The 21,431-nt window shown below is 39.2% G+C and overlaps 2 protein-coding genes across 2 annotated transcripts in view; one reads left to right on the forward strand and one right to left on the reverse strand.

Annotated features, from left to right (window-relative positions):
* Positions 1-1,354: 1,354 nt before the first annotated feature.
* On the reverse strand, positions 1,355-18,147 carry zng1a (Zn regulated GTPase metalloprotein activator 1A). The gene is made up of 16 exons (XM_085368423.1): positions 18,009-18,147; positions 16,828-16,972; positions 16,585-16,671; positions 16,087-16,183; positions 12,956-13,047; positions 11,876-11,935; positions 10,223-10,260; positions 9,019-9,065; positions 8,099-8,185; positions 7,961-8,005; positions 7,344-7,400; positions 4,783-4,834; positions 2,825-2,893; positions 2,666-2,731; positions 2,424-2,547; positions 1,355-1,782 (listed from the first exon to the last, which is right to left on the reverse strand). The coding sequence occupies exons 2-16, from the start codon at positions 16,931-16,933 to the stop codon at positions 1,709-1,711; spliced, it is 1,101 nt and encodes a 366-aa protein (XP_085224549.1). The 5' UTR covers positions 16,934-16,972; positions 18,009-18,147; the 3' UTR covers positions 1,355-1,708.
* Positions 18,148-21,177: 3,030 nt separating this feature from the next.
* Positions 21,178-21,431, forward strand: part of dock8 (dedicator of cytokinesis 8) — a 55,247-nt gene continuing 54,993 nt past the window's right edge. Inside the window, exon 1 of the mRNA XM_085367377.1 lies at positions 21,178-21,430. Within this exon, the coding sequence (XP_085223503.1) occupies positions 21,378-21,430 (53 nt within the window). The 5' untranslated portion in view covers positions 21,178-21,377. The remainder of the gene's footprint in view (position 21,431) is intronic.

The following is a 21,431-nucleotide window of genomic DNA, read 5'->3' on the forward strand; positions in this document are numbered from 1 at the left end:
TTTATATCCTAGTAAGCTGCTGCCCTGCAGGCCAGTCCCATTAACCCTCTGGACCTATCAGAGTAGCCTTACACCGCGGGGAGCCCCGGGAAGCAAACAAATGAGGAAAGGGGGATTGCGCGGTCCTGATGTGCGTAAGGCCCATTCACACAATACATAGAAACACCACGGTGCCAGTATGTTATTATTGTGTTTATTACGCGTTTTATTTCAGTTATACAAATCCTGGAAGCGGAGACAAGTCAAATTGCGCGGCGCGCGCGCGCACACACACACTCTTATACAAAAAACATTGCATCTGATTTACTAGTTGTTGGGTTTGGGTTTGTTTGTTTTTTTCGCTTTATGGTTGCCGGTATCGAAATCTTTGATTCTTCATCGACCTGTAACTGTCTTGTTCTAAGAAACAAATAACAAGTTAAAACTTACATTTTATATTACAAATCGCACAGCAGCAGAGTGGTGTGTGCGTGTGGGGGGGTGTCTTGAGAATTTTAACACCAGGTCTAGCACGTGATAAGAAATCAAGGCTTTCTCACTCGGAACCCCCTGTGGGTTCGTTTAGTTTGCCACCTCTGGATGCCCGTGGGTGGTTTGACCATGAAAATGGCCATGGTAGGGCTTCCCGCAGCCAGTTAAGAAAAGCTGCAGCAGTCGCCTTAACGAGGCCATCAGCATCAGAATCGCAGTCGGAAACGGCACAGCTGCACAGTGCGCTTTGTGTTTGCGCGCACCTTGGTTTTACAATCGCGACAAATGTAATGCAAAGCCGTTCTTAAAGCAAACCTGGCCGACATCAGACATGTGCTAAAACAGCGCTGCTGTAGCATCTCCATTGCAAATGACTAAGTTGGGGAAACTCCACCCATTTCTTCACCTGACAGGACCTACTGTGCGCGCAAGAGATGGTTCTCACATACCTGTATCAATGAAGGCTTAAGTAACAAATACCAAAAATAAAAAATAAAAATAGAGTAGCTGTATTTGTCAAGGGCGAATTTGTCAAGTGTTACAATCATCAACTAAAGCTGCAAGCGCTATTATTTGACAATACTGTGAGGCGCGCCCCTCACAGTATTGTCAAATAACTGCATTATTCAAAAGAAAATAAATGACACAGTGTATTTTTTGAAAAGGAAATTAATTTAAAGAAAACCGTGCTACTTACATTTATCTATTCAGAACAATATTTACAAGCAGTGATGCTATTTTACCAGGAAACTGATGAAAAACAATTGTTTTGAGTAGGTTTATCAGGAAATCAGTAGAATACATACTTCAGAAGAAAAACAAACGTTTATTTTGAATAATTTAAAATCCACATATTCAAAGTGGGAAACATAGGTAGGACCACTTCAAGTACCATCCATTCCCCAAGTAGCAGAGCATGTGCATTGCTGGGTTGGCTCCTAACTTTGTAAATATGTTTATTTTATTAAATAAAACTTTCTAAAAATGCAATGGATTAATTAAATCACTGGACTTGTTTTGGGTAAATTTTCAGGGTCAGAATCTACAACTCCTTCTAAACGTAGCTTTTAAAGCAGGCTGTGATGGACACTAGTGCCTAAACACTTTATCCACCCTCTGATCTACCAAATCTTCATATAGAAAAGGAGTCTGAATGACAATCGCAGGACAGCCAGTCCCAACGCTTTTGCTCCAGAGTCAAAATCTGAAGCGAAGAAGAGGAAAAAAGGGCTTGAAGCTAATTTTTCTCTGAGCCGAGTAGCACTGTAGAAACAAACTTTTCCTGCAGAATGTCCTTGTCCAGGTTCCTTCCTGCAAAACAAAGTGGATTTTAATAAAGTTTGGCCACACACAGATATGAAAAGTGTAGGAGTTTTTTCCACTGCAGATAAAATGCCTCCATTTACAGTAACGTCCTTTGGTTATTAATGACCAATAAGTAAGCTAGACAGAAAACTAGGACGCAAAGAAAATTTATGATTTTTTTTTTTTTTATAACCAGAAAAACAATTTTACAATGGTGAATAAACGTTAGTAAACTATCTCCATGTAGTCAATACTGGCACAGAGAATGATTTAAAAATCTATAACAAAAGACCATTTTAATCGTTTAATGCAACATGCTGAATTTTAAGTAGTAAGAAAGCAAAAATTGTGTTTTTCACTGATATGCAGTCAAAGTGATTTACAATAAAATAGAGATAAATAAATCAAAAGTAGGAGGAATCACAGTAAATTAAAGTGCTGTTAATACAAAATCAAGTTACAACACAGAATAAAGTAAACCGGTAGAGTAAAAATAGTTTCTATGAGCAAAAGTCTCAACATCAACAAAGTTGTTTTTACAGCTTTTCAAAGCAACCCACAGAGTCAGCTAAACACAGCTGGAGTGTGATACTGTTCCAGAGTGGTATGAGGTGCATAAACACAAAAAAGTGTGTGTGCGTCTTCACCTATAAAGACAAGCCGGTTTATTCGCGGGTTCTCCCAGAGCTGTTGCGTCTCATTCAGCTCGTACAGCTCGTGAACCCCCTGCAGCATCACTTGGTGGCCTTTATCTGCAAACGACACTATGCCCTGTAAAAAACACACCGGTGACACATTAACCACACATTTGGAACTGATTACAGTAGTTAATAAGGCTGACATTATTGATCACTGTCGCCACCGGGGTGTCTATTGTGTTGTGCTGTACCTTTAAGCGGATGACGCTCATCGGCTGCCCGTCTTTGTTACAGAAAATCTTTTCCCACAGCAGATCCTGAAACGGAGGAAAATAAATTCAAAGGACGTTGCCGTTTTGCATATAATTAGCAATAACAGCAGAGATATGAATGATGAAGAGCGTGTTCACCTGGATGAAGGCGTTCAAGGCGTCCTCAGACAAATCCCCAGCAATTTCAAAGGTCACAGTTAAAATACTCTGAGGATGCAACATACAATATCAAAATCAAACATATAATTAGAAAAATATTATTACTTTTAAAATTAAAAGTATATACTTCAAACATGCTTGGTTTCTATACGTTTGTGCCCTGAGCAGAACTGATGGGATTTACTTCAAACACAAATTCACATAAATTTTCAGTTTACTGAAACTAGCAAAGTCGTAATGAAAGCTAAACAAAAGAAGTGTTTTTCTAGCACCCAAACTGATGACTTTGTAAATGAACGTGAGAAACAACACGACCCCACGTGGCACCTGAAACCCAGCTCCACACTCCTTTTTTTTTTATCACCCCCCCCCCCCCCCCCCCCCCCCTCTCTTTTTCCTCTCTCTCACACAGAAACACAGTCCCTCCCCTCCATACTTCCTCACAGCATTTAAAGGGCACTTTGCAGATATTTGAGGGGTTTTGTGTCAAAGTGTTAAAGTTATATACTTCCTTGTCTTTTAGTATAACAACAGAATAAGAGCATTCTCATTTACATGAAAAGAGCAACATGGGGGGAGAAGAGGTGGAGGGGATTGAGAGTGTGCCTGTTGAGCTTCATGCGGGAAAGGAAACCTGAGAGAAAAAGACAACAATGCTGTGATTTACCCACACAAATAACCCTAATCTCTCCTCATCCTGTGATAAAAGTTCATGGGTATAAAGCACAAGTGACAACAGAAAGAGACCTAATTGCTTAAAGGAAGCATACGATCTATTAACTGATGAGCATATCCATGTGAAACTAACCCTGGAAGAAACAAAGTTTTGCCAAATATTATTTAATATGAAAACAAATCAGCTCAAGAGACAATTGTGATTAGAGTTACACTTTATATTTTGTATTCATATCCAACATCCTGGATTCATAAATGGATTCTGTTTAAACAACTATAACGCCACAAAACGCAGAGAAGATTCTTGCCAGTGTCGTGATCATCTAGTCAACACACAATATTGCGTAAAATTCTTGAGCGACCCTCAAGTTCTCTATATATTTAGTTGTTCAGGCTTTCTGAAAGGGTTGCAAACGGCTGTTGTGTGCCAAATAGAAAGAACTGGGCTGAAAAACAAGTGGCAACAGGTCTGATGGCATGATGAAGCTTTGGTACAAATTCTCATCAGTGTATAAGGCAGAGGTCAGCAGAGAGATACAGCAGTGAGTGTTTACACGATGGAGGCTCTGTCATGATTTGGAACTACTTTCCAGCCAGTGGTGTTGGGCATCATGTCAAAATTGATGGAATTACAAATGAAGGAAAGTACAGTGTGATTTTGATCCACCATGCAATACCATCTGGAAAGTATCTGATTGGCAACAGCTTCATTTTTTCAGCATGACAATGATCCCAAACACACTGGCAGTCAAGTAAAAGCATACATGGATAGAAAAGCACACACTAGAAGACCATTAGTCTTGGACTGGCCTCCCCAGAGCCCGGACCTCAATATTACTGAAGTAATGTGGAAATATTGTATTTACGTGCATGATTCAATAAATCACTGCACCTATTCCACATTTTCCTACCAAAATATAAAGAAACAAAGACCGACTTTCAACTTTTGCTCAGTACTGCAAGTCTGTCAGCTGTGAATGTTAAGTTGTGTATGACTCAGTCAGGGTTTGTTTAAAATGTCATAAAAAACATCAAAAGCCTCAAGTTGATCTAATCACAAAAAGCATTGCGGGAAGGGATTTTTCACTACAGTGAGACAGCCCAGGGGAATGCAGGGCAGAGTTTTAGCCTGAGGACAATGAAGCCCTCTTTCTCCCGTAGGAAATGATGTGTTGAAATAAATTAGCAAACAAAACAAGAAAAACTCCCAGTGGTGTACAAAGCTCAAGAACAGGAAATAAATCAACTGAAAGAGACAATACCTTGTCAAGATGTGCTCTTGTAGGTTTGACAAGTTGGAGTTTCTCTGCAAGACTTCGAGATAAGAGAAATTATGGTTTTACATAGATTTTTTGTGACACTCAGATAAAAACAGATAAAGTAAATCAACCTCATTTTTAAAATATTACAGTAGAGTATTTGCAGTTTTGCCTCTGTACGCCACCCCATTGGATTTTAAATGAAATGGTTGAAGTGCAGACTTTCAGCGTTTATTCAAAGGGTGTAACAAAACTACATCATGAACTATTTAGGAATTACAGACATTTTCTTTTCTTTTTTTCTTTTTTTTACACAGCCTCCTGTTTTTCAGAGGCTTAAACATAATAGGACTGTCGAGTAGTTTCACAGCCAGGTGAGACCCGTTTTCTTATTATTTCATGACAGATTAAGCAGCTAAAAGATCTGAAGATGATTCTAAGTGATGAACTTTGATATTTGGTAACTGTACACTGGAAACTCTATATATGAGGTCCACAGTGCATGTCAGTAACCTGGTTTCAACCTAACAGAGCATCCAGAGCTGCTGAAGGCAGAAAAATCCACAAATGAGCAGCAACTGAAGGCAGCTGCAGTAAAAGCTTAGCAGAGCAGGGGGAGAAACAGTGTTGGGAGTTATTGACCAGTGTTTTTTAAATAAAAATTTAAAAAGTAATTACTTAAAAAAATTATTTCTTTGTCCAATTACATTTGAGCCTCTGAAAATGGGAGATTGTGGATAATATCTGTAATTCCTAAACAGTTAATGCAATAGTTTAACCCTATTGTTTTGACTTAAAGCCCACTGCAGTGGTGTACAGAAGCAAAATTTTAAAAAAATCTAATTTAATCTAATTATATATATATACTCTTTGCATATTATGTTATGTTAGACCACCAATTACATTTTGTGCCTTTGGAGCTGCCTCTACTATTTTTGTACTGTGTGTCCTCTTCTCTGATAGCTGACGTCGCGGGACATTTAAGAACCTGTTTGTGTTGATCTCACACTGTTATTATTTTAAATTGGTAACAGTTATTCTAAGGGGTTTATTGCTTATTGCAGTGCTTCCTACTGCGGACAGTGGGATCCCCTCAATGGACTTTAAGATGAAGCACAAGTTATGAAGTTTGCTGCTATACCTGGAATTATTTCATTTCATTAAAAAAAAAAAAAAAAAAAAAAAACACAAGCAGAAAAAAGAATTCACTTTTTCCTCCAGAGTTGGTCAGGAGTGATCAATAACAATCAAACACTGATGCTGAGCTCATAAGAAGCCACTGCTTTGTTTTTGAGGTTAACCAGCCAGACAGGTTTAAGCTTCTATCTAAAAATGGCATCTGGAAAAAATGCTTGGAACCATCTCCGTTGTCTCGAAAGCTGCAAAGTTTAATTCTGATTTTGTGGTATGTTTACTTTTATGTATTACTGCCTATTGCAAAAACATTATCATTATGGCCTTCATTATTAAATAAAGGTTAACCAACTGCAAATGTACTTGACCCTACTGATGACTTTTATCTGTTTCCTCCTAATCTTCTACAGAAAAGAAGTGGACTTTAGAGATTTCTTCTTTGTGTTTGATCTCAAAGTATAATGCAATGTATGCTGTGCTTAATTACAGCTCTAAACAGACTTGCAAAGGCTTTAGAAATGCCAATTAAATCCTACAGAACACCCACCAACACTTCCAAACAAACTACAGCCCTTGTGCCCCCACTTCTCCCTGACCTCACAAGGAGGCTAAATGTTGTGTCCAGCTGCTTGAGCCCCGCGTGCTGTTAGTGCCACACAGGCTGAGCGGCGGGGGGCCGCTTCAAACAGCCAGCATGGGATTGAAGGGAGGCGGGGCCCGTGATCTCAAAGGCAGGGGTAAAGGAGCTATCTTTTGGGACAAGGGAAACTCCTCGGGAGCCAATGGACACACACAGCACTAATCCTCTGCAGCTGGCCCAGAGACAGTGACTCGGGGCATGTAAGAGAGCTTTAACACATTCACATGAAGGGATGAACACTGATTCTTTTCATTATAATGGCATTCTACAGGGGATACAATGTGATGATCATCCTGTGGTGTAACAGAGGGATGCTCAATAAAAGAGTCTGTTAATTAGGGAGAAACATGGTCACCACGGTATCAGGACTGCTGGGTAGACAGTTCAAAGTAGCAGCAGAGGCCATCAGTGGCATCAAAATTATTATGTTTTTATCTTTGGACTGCAAGTTTTTGAGATGAGGACAACAGATATAAGTAGTGAGCAGTACATAAACTGGACAATGCATTAATAAAGTGCCAAAGAAAGATTTCAGCTCTGAAATGCTTTTATGTCAATATATTTTCTTGAATTTCTTTAGGGTTTCACGTCAGTTCTTATTCTCAGTAACATACCTTAAACACCTCAACATAAATATTTGTATCATCTTTAGTTTAAGCTTTATTTTGAAAATCTGTTTCTTCATATGAGGATGTCAATAATCATGCAGCACTTACACGTGTACCAGTTATCTACACTGATGTTATGTTTGGCTTTCAATAATAACTTGAGTTACATTAAACTGACTCACTTTGCTCCGTCCTTACTGTCGAAGGAATGCAGATCCAACACTTCAGAGAGATCAACCCTGCAGACAAAGATCACAAGTTATTTTATTCTTTAGTTTAATTTAAATTCCACACCAAGTTGAGTAATAAATCAATAAATTAAGCCAGACATTTAAACTTTTCTAAAACAAAGTAACCAAGTCAGCTGAATTAGGCACAAAACCCCCAAAAGTTTTGACAATGTTTTTTCGGTTAACCCCTCGCTGCATGGCGTCTTTCATCTGCTCACCCAGTTCTGAACTCTGAAGGAGTTATGCTTGTGTTAGCCAGATGCTACCTGGGTTCAATAACGCACAGCAGGGTGCGTGCGCACACATATTTGGATGCATGCGCATTCGCACATATGCAGACCTGGGGTCAGAGAGCAAAGCCTTGTGGGAAACTGGACACCACGCAGGGGTTTGGTGTTTACTCAGGTCACAGCAGTTTGTGTTTGTACATGTGCAAGTCACGTCTGAACAGCTTTATCTTTGACACAAAGATCTGAGCAGGAGTCACACCAAACACAGCAGGGGACCAGGCCACAGAGAAGCCACTTAACCCTTTCTCACAACACGATTCCCTATACCTTACCACTCACCTTGATCTTTGGGTTTCTATGATCTTGACGAGCCCATTTATAGACCTGAAGTCAGAGAAACCATAAACTTTACACATATCCACTCTACAGACACCTAAATAGGGAGATGACAACCAGGACAAAATATTGAATGCTGACCTGACAGTGTCTTTGACTTCCTTTAGTTCCTCCTCCGTCACCAAGTCTGTTTTGTTGATAATGGTCAAGTCAGCAACAGCAATTTGTCTGAAAGGATAATAAAGACAACGCTGAGTTCATGTGACAAGTGAACACGCACTTTAAATTTTCTATGACACCAACAATGGACAAAAAACAAAACAAAACCCACAAAGAAGTGTAGAAAACCTGACACACAGGTACACCTCAGTCCCATGAAGGTTCTTATCTATAATCAGATATTATGCAGTCATGATCTTGCCTGGCAACTGGCTAAAAGAGCATTTCTAGTATTTATGCACCTGCAACACCTTTCACAACATTAATATTTGATGTACATCTACAGAAGTTTTTAGTCAGTTTATTTTATATTAGAGAAGCAAGTGAACACAGTTGTTAAGACCAGTTCTTATTGGTTATCTCAAATTGCCAAAGTAAAATCTGTGTGTCAATTTTCCAGCGGAAAAAAGAGGCTAAATAATACAGTAGCATGGGCATGTATTAGTAAGTCTTAATGTGTAGCAACGTGAAATGCACAGCAAACTCAAGTGAGACTTGAGCACTGTTTAGTTTAGAGGTGAATACACAAAGACAAAGGATGCAAAAGGTCACGCAACTGCTCTTTTGTCATCAGCATATTTGTTCAACGACAACAGCACACAGCTGCTGTAAGACACAAGCTGGGAGACAAACACAGAGCCGCGACGAGAGCAGAGTCCACATTGAGTCATAAAAGCTTGATGATGGCGATACTGTGCGGTTGGTTCTGTCTGTAATTTTGGGAAATCCACCCTATTCATGTCTGCACAGTAATTATAAAGTTTGTTAGCATAGCTTTGCAAAGACAATAAATGGCTCCTGCTTCCAAAGAAATTATTTAAAAAAAAATACAGCCAACTTACCTGGCTGCTTCATTGACAAGTCCATCTGCTTTTTCCTCTGCTAGTTGCTAACAAAAAGTGGAGATAAGTTACAAATGCAACGTCAAAATGACAAATAATAATAAGAATTTAAAGGGGCTGCATTGCTCATGCTTTATGCGTTCTTTCAAGAATCAGAATAGCTAATATGTACAAAAATGTGACACTGAGATAGATAAGAAAGGCCTGCGTTTAATATCTGCAAATTAAGTGATTTTCTTAACACGTGGAACCACGGGAGATCACTTTCCATTTTCTTTTTATCTCCTCTTCTTGCTGGATGGGACACAAAAGACTGCACTGGGGGTGCTGCATTTTCCAAAACAGCTTAATATGTAATAACAGGGAGAGCAGGAGGTGTTAATCTGGGTCCTGACCCTTAGTGCCAGTGTGACATTAATCTGTCATCGGCTGAATCACCACAGCTTTGTCTCTAGAGGACTGAATGACAAAAAATGTATTAAATAAAACCTAATAGAATGACCAATTGCTGCTTTTATCTGACATCCTCTCTCCTGGGACTGAAAAGTCAGGGGCAGATAGATTTATATAAATTTAGGACAGACAGATATTTGATGAGATAGATGAAAGGAGAGACAGGTGAGTGGATGTGACATTCCTATTACATGGTCACATCTCTGATATCCATTACTCTTTCACTAAGATTTAAATCCCCTGTCTTTCTGTCAGGAGTTTCTTCACGTTGCCTTTGAGGAGAGGACAGCGCCTAGGCCATGAAATGTGTCACCTCAGTGAGTATGACACCTTCAAATTAGAGCCCATTATCTAGATGTCACTTGCCCCACTCCTTTTAAGTAGCACAAAGGGGGCAGGATGTGACTGCGTATCTATTGCTGTTTACTGCAGGTTAACAAACAACTGCATAAGTTTAGCACCAAAAAGTCACTAAATGAGTTTAGCTACTACTCAGAATTTGCACTGAAGCTGACTGACATGGTCAAGACTACAACTAACAGTTATTTTCTTCCTATTATTAATTATTCAGTGTGAAAGATCAATCAGAATGTCCCCACAATGCAAAGTGAACTTATTAAACAGTTCAAAATCTCCCAAATTATTAAACTCAAATGCTCATTGCAGACCGTTTCTTGAACATCTTGTCTGTCTTGAGTAATTATTTTAGTACTAAATGTCTCAAAGCTACTCAAAAGTACACAACACAAACCTGCAGTCCATACTTGGCATCAATGACAGTGACGATGCCTAGGAGAGACAAAAACACCACATATCGAGGATTAGTGAATTAAAGGCGAAACCACAACTTGTGCTTGTCCTCTCTGTGCAGCAGCTGCCTGTTGGTGTTTGGTTTTGTCTGTCTGAGCTACTTTGTCTGAATTATTTCGAGAACACTTTTGGTTTTGTAGCCTGTAACAACAGAGTAGACAGCTGAGTATTGAGCGTGAGAACCAAGGTACCATTTAAAGTAGACACAATTTGGCCAAGTCAGATACACTACATGGACAAAAGTATAGCTCCACCCAAATATAACACCTACAGGAACTGCTCACCCGTGAAAACCCATGCCGTGAAGCTCCCGGTGCACAGGTTTCATGCTGATGTTAATGTCAGTTATTGAGGCTGCATCCACCTCAGCACTCGCTGACCTGCTGCCAGTTGGTTGTTAAGCAGTTCCACTTTGCAATAACACCACATATGAATGAATGAATTCAGTGCGCTCTTTAGAACAACCCATTCTTTCATGTTTGTAAAGGCAGACCGCATGGTGAGGTGCTCTGTTTTATATTTATGTACTTTTGAAAATAGGACTGAGAAGACTAGAATTCAAGGATTAAAAGGTGTGGCCCAATACTTTTGTCGAATGTACGTCATCGCTATAAAAAAAAAAATAAAAAAAAATAAAAAAAACACGCAGAATTTAAGCCAGTGTGATCATGTTTTTTAAAATCACATTTATTCTGCAATTTGAGCTTCATAGGCCCGAAACAGAAAACCTAAATTTTAGCCTTTAAGAATATTTTAATTCCGTTCAAATTTTGTTTTTAATGGTACAGAACAGGTAGTAATAGTAGTAGTAGTTATACACATAAGGGACCAGAGAAGCTTAAGTAAACACACCAGAGTTTACATTAGGATCTTTATACTGACAACACTATTATCATGTTATTTGTACAGAATAATAAGATCTGTGCTGGGATTTTCAAATTAATCAACTCTGCAGTGAAAAAGTTGCAATTAATCAAATTCAGAACAATTTTTAACTAAAGAAAGTGTTTAGTGTAGTTAAAGGCTGTTTGCATGAGCACCAAAACAGATAGAAATCCAGCCACAAATGTCAGCTGTTTGCAGTTCTCTGCTCCGTGTGTGTGTGTGTGTGTGTGTGTGTGTGTGTGTGTGTGTGTGTGTGTGTGTGCGCGCGCGACACAGTGTGACATAGCAGAAACACGTGCAGCAGTACATTAACAGTGAAAGCAACTGCTAAAGAGTGTTAAGAGTGGAGGCTTTCACATTTACCTTACATGACGCAAGTGTGCATGCACCTGATGAAAAATACGTTTCTTAAACTATTTGGTTTTTAAACTGTTGCTTTATACTTTTAATTCTCCGTCTTTACAAACACAATAAAGGCAAACACATTCAAATGGAAAGACTTACAATATGTGCACGCAACTAGAGAAGGGTGCAATAAAACGTAAACATTTGAAATGTGATTTCACGCCTCACCAAAGACGCCATTATCTCTGTTTATCTCTACATAGGAAGTAGATGTGTGATGGGCTTTACAGCTGCAAAGTCAAAAAACCTGACAGACACAGCAAAAGCGCCAAAGTACAAACTTACATCATTACATATCTCTTACCGTCCAGATAGATGTCACTGCCAAGCTCTGCATCAACCCAGAACATGGAGGCCACAGCTCCTGTCAGAGGAAATGCAAAGTGTCTGATACCAAGGGCTAGATCCACTGATAATTTTCTTTCTGATTTATTTGAAAATGCTTTAGCTATCACAATTTCCACAGATTCAAGACATCTTAATAGTACGTCTTTTATTTGAACAAAAGAACCAGCAAATATGTAGTAAACACTTTAATTATTCTCACAAACCTTTCATGCATTTTTTGTCTGTGTTTTAAACAAAACCAATATCTGAAGCCTTCAGTTGTTCCTGTCCTTCTCGTACATTTGACTTGTTTCTATTTTCCTGAGGACGTGGTTATTACAAGACCCTCTGTTACCATGCCAGCCACCGCTTGTTCACATAGCTCCCTTTGTCTAAGTGCCAAGCCAGAATAAGAAAGCATTGTAAATATTTGATGCACGTGTAATGAAAACACTGTTTTTGAGTGGCATGTTTCACATAACTCATCCAGCCTCTTCTTGAAAGAAATGAGATAATCCCCTTGGGAGTCTTTATGACTGACAGCACTGCCAGAGCCAATGACAGACCTGTCCTCGTCCGTAACAAGCCAATGACGTGGCAGAGACGCGAGCCCTAGACCCACTCTGAGCGTGCTCAGTTGGTTCTGTCTTTTGTGTAAGCCATTAGCGCCTGACACCTGTCATTTAGTGGCACATCCCAAATGTTATAGCACTCGCCTTGTTATAGCCCAACACTGATTTTGTGATTCAAGCCTAAGCAATGAATGGATAGCAATACTATCACAGCAGTTAGTTATAAAATGGTAAACTTGAGATGAATATCCCTAGTAAACGTCTTAGTGCAGTGGTTAATACATTTGCTCGGCAAGAAGCTGTAAAAAAACTGCTTCCAGCCCACACACACCACCTGGTGGAACAGCTGGTGACTGAGGTTTCACAGAACCAGCAAATAACTGAATGTTTGCTGCCTGTGCTGCAGATTAAAATCAGCTACAAACAAACACACATATATGCTCAACATATTCTAACTTCTCCAAAAAAATGAAAAAGTATGTTACCTGGATCAGCAAGTCCAGTGGTTTCTAACAAGATGTAGTCAAACTTTCCTTTCTTCTCCATCAGGTTTTCAATGGCTTTGAGACCATTGTCCCTTAAAAAAAACAAAACAAAAAAACCCAATGACCAATAACTAAAGACAGCTTATATTTAACTTGCCAATTGACATCCTATCGTCTTATCCAAGAAAACACAATACAAACTCTTATTTGACAAAACAGCCAAAATCAAGGACTGAATACCCGCTCATTTATGTTTATATTTTTATATATATTTTCAATCATCTCTACATTACAGAGCAGTGGAGGCCACATGAGAAACTGGGTTTTGCTGTGGAGGGCCACACCAAAAATGGGGAACTCAATTCTGCTCAATAGTCATTTTATCTTTTTATAAACTGCCACTGATAAGATGCTCTGATCAGGCCCCAACGGAGGCCAACTGGGAAAATTCACTGGACACCCCTGTTATAGAACAATACCATATACAAAGAATTATGAATGTAGGATATAAGGTAAGTTCACATATAAAATATATGAAACATATATCACTTCTTCTTCTTCTTTAGGTTTTTCCCTTTAGGGGTCTCCACAGCAGATCGTCTGCCTTCATTTCACCCAACCCTACCATCCTCCTCTGTCACACCAGCCCTATATATGTCCTCCTTCACTACATCCATGAATCTTCTCAGTGATCTTCCTCTTTTCCCCCTGCCTGGCAGCTACAAATGCAATCTCCGACTACCTCACCGACAGACCACAGTACGTCAGGCTGAAGGACATCACGTCTGACACAGTGGTCAGCAGCACAGGAGCACCACAGGGAACTGTGCTGTCCCCTCTTCTCTTCACCCTGTACACCTCTGACTTCTGCTACAACTCTGAATTATGCCACATTCAGAAGTTTGCAGACGACACAGCCATCATGGGGTGTATCTGGGATGATCAGGAAGAGGAGTACAGAAGTCTGGTGAGGAACTTTGTCGCATGGAGTCACACAAACCACCTGCAACTCAACACCTCAAAGACTAAGGAACTGGTTGTGGACTTCGGGAGGTCTAGAGCAGGTCCACTGCCGGTTCAGATAGAGGGGGAGGAGGTGGAGGTGGTCAACAAGTACAAGTACCTCGGGCTGTGGGTGGACAATAAACTGGACTGGTCATGCAACACAGAGCACCTGTATAAAAAAGCCCAAAGCCGACTGTACTTCCTCAGGAGGCTGAGGTCTTTTAACATCTGCAGGAAGCTCCTGAGGATGTTTTACCAGTCGGTGGTTGCTGGAGTACTTTTCTATGCTGTGGTGTGCTGGGGGAGCAGCACAGCAAAGAAGGACTCATCCAGGCTGGAGAAACTGATCAGGAGGGCTAGCTCTGTGGTCGGCATGAAGCTGGACACTCTGGTGACAGTGGCAGAGAAAAGGACATTAAAGAAACTGATGGACATTATGGACAATGCCAGGCATCCTCTGCACACGGCCATTAACAACCAGAAGAGTCTGTTCAGTGACAGGTTGCTTCTCCCAAAGACAAGAACTAACAGACTTAAAAACTCCTTTGTCCCACACGCCATCAGACTGTTTAACTCCTCTCTGGAGGGGAGAGGGAGGGGAGACAGGAGGACAAAGGAGGGGGGAACAACTAAGCTGTAGTGCCTCTTCACCTCACTGTGCAATACCTTTTGTGCAATACTTTTGTAAATAGTCAACGGTGCAATAGACTCAATACTTGAAATGTGCAATTCACTTGTATTTTTATTTTTATTCCTATTTATTCTATTTATCCCCTTCGTATATTTTATTTATATTGTCTCTGTATTTATATATATATATGTGTGTGTGTGTGTGTGTGTATTATATATATATATATATAATATTCTGTAACTCTGTAACTTCTGTCGGTGCTGTGCTTTTTTGGAAATCGAATTTCCCAGAGGAACCCACCCGAGGGATTAATAAAGTTCTATCTAATCTAATCTAATATCCTTAATCCAACATATCTACTATCCCTCCTCTGCACATTTCCAAACCATGTCAGCGTCACCTCTCTAACTTTAACACTAAAACCCATTCCTAATCCTGTCCATGTTGGTCACTCTCAATAAATACTTTTGCAAAAAGTAACAATAAATATATAAAACAATTCAAACTGGTCAAGTGATACAGCACTTAATCTTCCTGTTGGTCAAATAAGCCTTACAGACACAACAGATGTATTTTAGTTTATTTAAAAAAAACTATGCTCACAAATTATACCCTCACTGTACGCACAAATCAGTCCCACATCCTCCTTCACGCTTTGTGGTCGGAAACGCACACTTTGTGACTCACAAAGAAACCACAACTGAAGGTAATTCATCAAACCAAAGTCCAGGTTTCCACAGGTCTAATGTCCCAGTTTCTTTGCGACAGTTTGATGATGAAGACATGATTCACAGAGTATCCTCTCGCAAGTTTATGTTAAGGTGACGCTGACCGGACGTTGCAGGCATTGGTGTGGGCTCTGATCTAAGACTGCAATAACTGGGGACTAATGAAGCTGGAAACTTGAAAAGGACTGTTTCTGTAAACCCACACAACATGCTGATGGTCTAAAGAACATTATGATCGCAAGAAATCACACTAAAAAAAACTACATATAGCACATATTTAGTAATTATTTCCTATGAATATCTTATGTAGCTGGTTAAGATGCTGAAGTAATGTAAAAGGCGACACCTTCAGAAATTCAAAATTTGTAACATATTTTTTCTTCGCAGACACTTTTATTCATGATCCTCTTTGTATTATTTCATATTTCAATATCTTCAGTATTCCTCTATATCTGACAAAATGTGAATGAGAGGATAATTTATTTATTTATTTTTTGATCGTGGGACCCATAGTGCCAGAAATTATACATGTGTTTAAAAATCATTGCATAATAATATCCCTGAAAAATCAGAGTGAAACTATGAGTTTTATCGGAGATGGCTGTCACACTGAAAAGAAATCTCATACTTTTCCAATCTCACATAAAAATGCACCAATTATTACCACAGTAGTAGTATTATAATGTCTTATTAGAAATAGAAATGAGTCAAAATGTATATTCTTAATGCTAACTCAACACTAAATGGGCTTTAGCTACTCTACATACTTGACAGAGCAGCAGAGGCAGCCGTTCCTCAGTTCTAGCCACTCCTCGTATAGCTCTCCTGCCTGACTCACTGCAAGGGACTTCTCAAGGGCACTGCCTGCAAGAAGAGGAAAGATGAGCGATTCACACCTAGAAATTTATACCAATACATTCAACATTTACAAGATCTATAAAGATGTCAAATGAGGTTTTCACACCAATCAAACTAATAAAAACACAAATGTAAATAGGCTAAACTACAAAACTGTCCACTGCTTGACTGAACATAAATGAAGGCAACAATGCCATACTTCAAATGCAGTTCCTAACTTTAAAAAATCTAGATGAAAAACTTTGGCTTTTTGTATATCAGTGTAAGTTTGTTACTGTGCTGCCCTCTAGTGGAAATCAGAGGAAATAACACCAACAATCATTCACCTGTCACCAAGAAAACAGAACAAAACAGGCAAAAATAACGCCTGCTTTTGATTTCTCTGAGGCATATTAACGGTTTACTACCTTCTCCAAATTCATTTAGTATGACAGCAATCCGCTTGTTGTGTTGTTCTGTAAGGATATAGTTCAGGAGTGTAGTTTTTCCAGCACCTATGAATAAATAAATACAGAAACATATAAGGAGTGATATTAGTACCATACTTATGATGTAACACAGGCTGAGTAAACAATACCCTGCAGCTTAGTCTCAGATTATAACTCTTTTATAAGCTCATTAAAGCAGCTCGTAATACAGATCTCGCTCACCAAGATAGCCTGTGATGATAGTGACCGGTATTTGCCCTACGGGAGGACCAGGCTGTGTGTCGATGGGCACCAACTCTGGGCAATCATCATCCTCATCCAACATCATGCCAGAAATTATGTTTTAGGTGCACAAGGTTTATCTGACCTGACCAATAAGCACAAAACATATATTGCTGAAGATATGCACAGTAAATAATAATAATAATTACTTAGTACATCTGGAGAAAAAGGTTAATGACATTAGTTAAACAATATGCCGAAGAAATCCATGAATAAAAACATAACTCAGGCACATTTTCTTCAGTTGTGTCATAACACATGACTGAACAGGCCTATGAGAATTTTTTAGAAAGGGACTTACTGTATAATAGAGAAATGTTTACAAGTCTAAACAAACCAGCAGATGTAATGTTCTCCACAGTTTTACCAGAACAGCAAAAGTGACATTCACTGAATTATACAGTTGTGATCAAAAGTTTACATACACTCGTCATGATTGTTCAACATACATCACCAACTACTTTAAAACACAAGAAGTAGGTGCACAAGTTTGAGTTCATTTAGGAATTTCTCAAATCCACACAGGGAAAAAATTATACAAACAGATTTAAATATAGATGTGTACCCAAACTAATATTTTTAAATACCCCTTAGCAAGTTGCACTTGACCAGATTCTTTTGTTAGCCATCAACAAAGTTCTGCCACAGTTCCTATATTTGACTACTCTTCTTGGCAGAATTGGCAGTTTATTTAAATTTGCTGGTTTCCTGACACTTCTACCACTTATAATGAGCCATGATTACTGATGGGAAGTTAGCAGGCATTGGTCTGATCTGGTTAAGACATTTTAGAGCCTTCAGCGCAACTTACTAACAGACTGAAGTCAGTGTATGTAAATATTTGTGTGGATCAGAGAAAATCCAAAATAAATCCATACTTGTGCAACCAATTCTTCTTTGTTAAAGTTACTAAAAACGTATGCTGCATAATCATTCAACCTTAAAAAAATTAATAAGAAATAAATTTAAATAAAAAACCCTTTCAAGAAATCATCAAAAATCTAAAATTACTGCTACATTCATGCCCACGATGAGTGGATCGGTCCACAATCGTACGAGCCACCAGAATCGCCTGTATAACATAATGAAGAATAACGAGGAGGAACCGTTGTCTCTCCTACCTGCTGAATCACAATGACAACAGAAACAACCGGACTTCCTTCGAGTTGCTATGAATTAATTAAAAGGCTGTTCTTCATAAAATTGCAAACACTTGAAGTTTCATCAAAAAGCACTCGTCTCCACTGCTGTTGCTTAGACAGCGTGTTACACCGTCTACACTCCGCTCAAATCCTGAAGCAAGGACAAAGTTCCGCTTTTGCTACCAGCGATGAACTCAACAGGCAGAGTAAACGCTAAAGGTGGAAATTACAAAGAATAAATTACAAAGAAATTCTTTTAAACATTTAAAACTTTTTTTCATTAAAATAAATACGCTAACGTGTGGTTTCTCTCGGCTCTAGAGACAGTTTCTCTACACGGACCTGGTCCTGGTTGATGGTGGCAAACAACCACACGGTGGGGACAAAAAACAGTTCATGACAAAGCGTGTCACATGGGCAGATTTTTATAAAGGAAACTTTTAGATATAACATATAATAGTAGCATTAATACAGTGCAACACATTTATGATTCTGTATATTGGATTAATACTGTTTTAGTATTCTATAAAAGGCCGCTGTATAAGGAATATGGAGTCAGCTGCAACAGCTTCCCACGTTTATTTTTCGTTTATCAACTGTCTTCAAAAGTTTGAGTTTGTGAAATTTATAGAGAGGCTAAATATCAGACATCACCCAGGATCACAATGTGATCCCCTGTGTTACAGATATATGACAGAAAACAGATATTACAACTAAAAATTTAAAGCCACAATTTACTTTAACTTCTCCAGATCGATAAACCTTCAAACATTACTGATAGGACACTTGTCAATAGGAAACATTTTTATATTAGGCTCAGTTACTTAAATATTGCATTTAGTCTTTTATTTACTTTCTTCTTATGCAAAATTTACCTGTTGTTTGAAGACAGTAAGCAATAGTTACAGACAATTTTAATCCTAAAGACTTAATTTAGTAGTTTTGTCTTTGCTATTTTAGTTATTGTCATGGTTGTCCGTTTTGAGCCCTGAGCTTGTTTGTTTTTTGTTATTGTTAAGTATTCTTCGTTTGGTTATAATCCATGGTATGTATTTCATGACTGTGAGTTTTTTGACAATATTTAATTGTTATTCCCGAGCCTTAACTATGATTCCTTGTTTGGACTGAGTTTTGTTTATTTCTATGATTCTTCTCGCATTCTGAGTTTGGTTTTTGATTCTGTTTGGGAGTCATCCTTGGTTTTGTGTAGTCTCACTGTGTTATCTCCTTGTATTGTCAAGTGTCTGTGTGAGACACTTGAAAAGTGATGTCTTTCAGATTAGTATGTTTTATTTTGATTTGCCTCTCCTGTCTTCTATTTACTTTTACTTCCTGTAGCTTCTTATCCTTGATTAGCAACAGCTGTTTTTGGTTACCCAAGTCTTTCCCCTCTTCTTTGATTTTCATTGCCTCTGTATGCATAATTAAAGCCTCTTTTTGTACTTACACTGCTACCTGTCCATCTGCTTCTCTGTGTGTATCCCTGTCCTTGTTTGTATGTTTCTTGGCAATTGTGGACCATACTTTGTTTCCATTTTGGAATGTATGTTATTATGGGCTTTGTAACAGTCTAAAATAAACAGCTCATCATTTGTTCTTGTACTCTGCTGCTGAGCTCTGCTACACTCCAAAACAAGACAGTTATGTTCTGTTTAGATTTTCTTTTCTTTGTGTGTGTGTGTGCATCCCCTTGATGTGTTTTCCAGTGTTTGTGAGGCTTAGACCAAGCAAAACGGCACCATAGCATAGACTCCCATAGGAACTTATAACTTCTGGATTGCATAATTTCTTGTTTTTGTGGCTAAACACTGCGTGAAACATGGAGAATAGTGAAAAATATCCTCCCCCCCAAAAAATGTGTTGTTAAAAAACTTTACACTTTTTAGAGGTTACATACTCAGGAACACTTGCGATATACAACAAGACTTCAGCAAGAAGTGGGAGAGAAAAGGTTGGAACAATAGCACTGTTATCAGATTTAAGCTAATACCGTGAGGTGGAAGAAGTGTGTGTGTGTGTGTGGGTGGGGGGGAGGGGGGTTATGTACAATTTTGGTTTATTTTGAATGTCATCCCTATTGTCCTATTTTTTTGCTGTTTTGTATGTGAGTGTATGATGTGTGTGTTGTTGTTGTTGTTTGGGTTTTTTTGCTTTTTGAACATTAGGTGCTTTGCACTGGTTACACTGAAGCAGTATAGTTAATGGGACCCTTTCTGTCACAATAAACATACCGTTAGTTCTCTTAGTGAGAGACTATCTCTCCACATGCTAGAGAACAACTTATTCTTTAACTTACTAAGGTTTCGTTAAGATGGCTCTTTACTTAGTTTTAAACATTGTCTGCAGACTTTTTAACATTTTGACAATTTTACAATTAATGAATGATCAAACAGTTTGCTCCCACCTGTTTAATTAGCTCCCAAACTCCTGATGCTTACATTTGTTTTTTGTTAGTTTGTCAATGTCTAATATCTTTGTTCATTTTTGGTAAATAGGCTGTAATCAACTGAAACAATGGAGTTATACATAATATAAAGACATGCCCTGTTTTTCCTGTATCCTTATGAGTCTACATTATTGCACCTACTCAGTAATCTTCATTAAAACCAATATAGCTTTTTTTTTTTTTTTTTGAGCAAGTTACAGGCCAGCAAGGCATTTATAACAGTTTATATACCAGCAATCTTTTTTTTTTTAGCAGATGATTTGATTTGTGCACCATCATACTGGTGGCACGATGCATAGCAGAGATAATCTACACCTATGTTTGGTTCAGGGTTCCACCGCCAGGGTTTGGGTTAAAGCACCTTCATGTGGTTACGGTTGTGGTTAAAAGTGAATCTGACGTTTTTGGATTTGGACAGAGCCAACCTATCAAACAAGTGTATTTATTTGGTTTCCCTCTCAGTCTGAGTGTCACGCCGAAAGTGGTCAGCGCTTTTCTCTCTCTCTCTCTCTCTCTCTCTCACACACACACACACACACACACACACACACACACACACACACACACTGAAGGAAAGCGCTTGTTAAAGCTCACCACGGCAGCGAGGGAGCGCGCGCGCCTCATCCAGCCTGTCCCATCACATCCCCTCCCACTCTCGCACCGTCGATGTCTACCTCCCTCTCTCTCCCCCTCTGTCTCCACGGGATGGCTCTCATTAAATGCGGAAGTATACACCCAGTTAAGCTGCTGCCGCCGCCGCAACCAAGATGAGCGTTGGTGTGACAGTTGAGCTGTAGCGAAGCTGGAGGAGCGGTGCGTCGGAGAGAGCGACGGTGCCAAACCGCGAGAAAACACCAAAGCCACCAGCGACACCGTCGCCGGACTGGACTTCAGACTCGCGTATGGCTTCTCTGGGCAGCGCAGATCGGCGGGCTTTCGCTCTGAAAATCAACAGG

Source organism: Diplotaxodon limnothrissa, linkage group LG12 (assembly GCF_057381915.1).
Source record: "Diplotaxodon limnothrissa isolate DT_005_m linkage group LG12, D_limnothrissa_male_GT1.1, whole genome shotgun sequence".
Lineage (NCBI taxonomy): Eukaryota > Metazoa > Chordata > Actinopteri > Cichliformes > Cichlidae > Diplotaxodon > Diplotaxodon limnothrissa.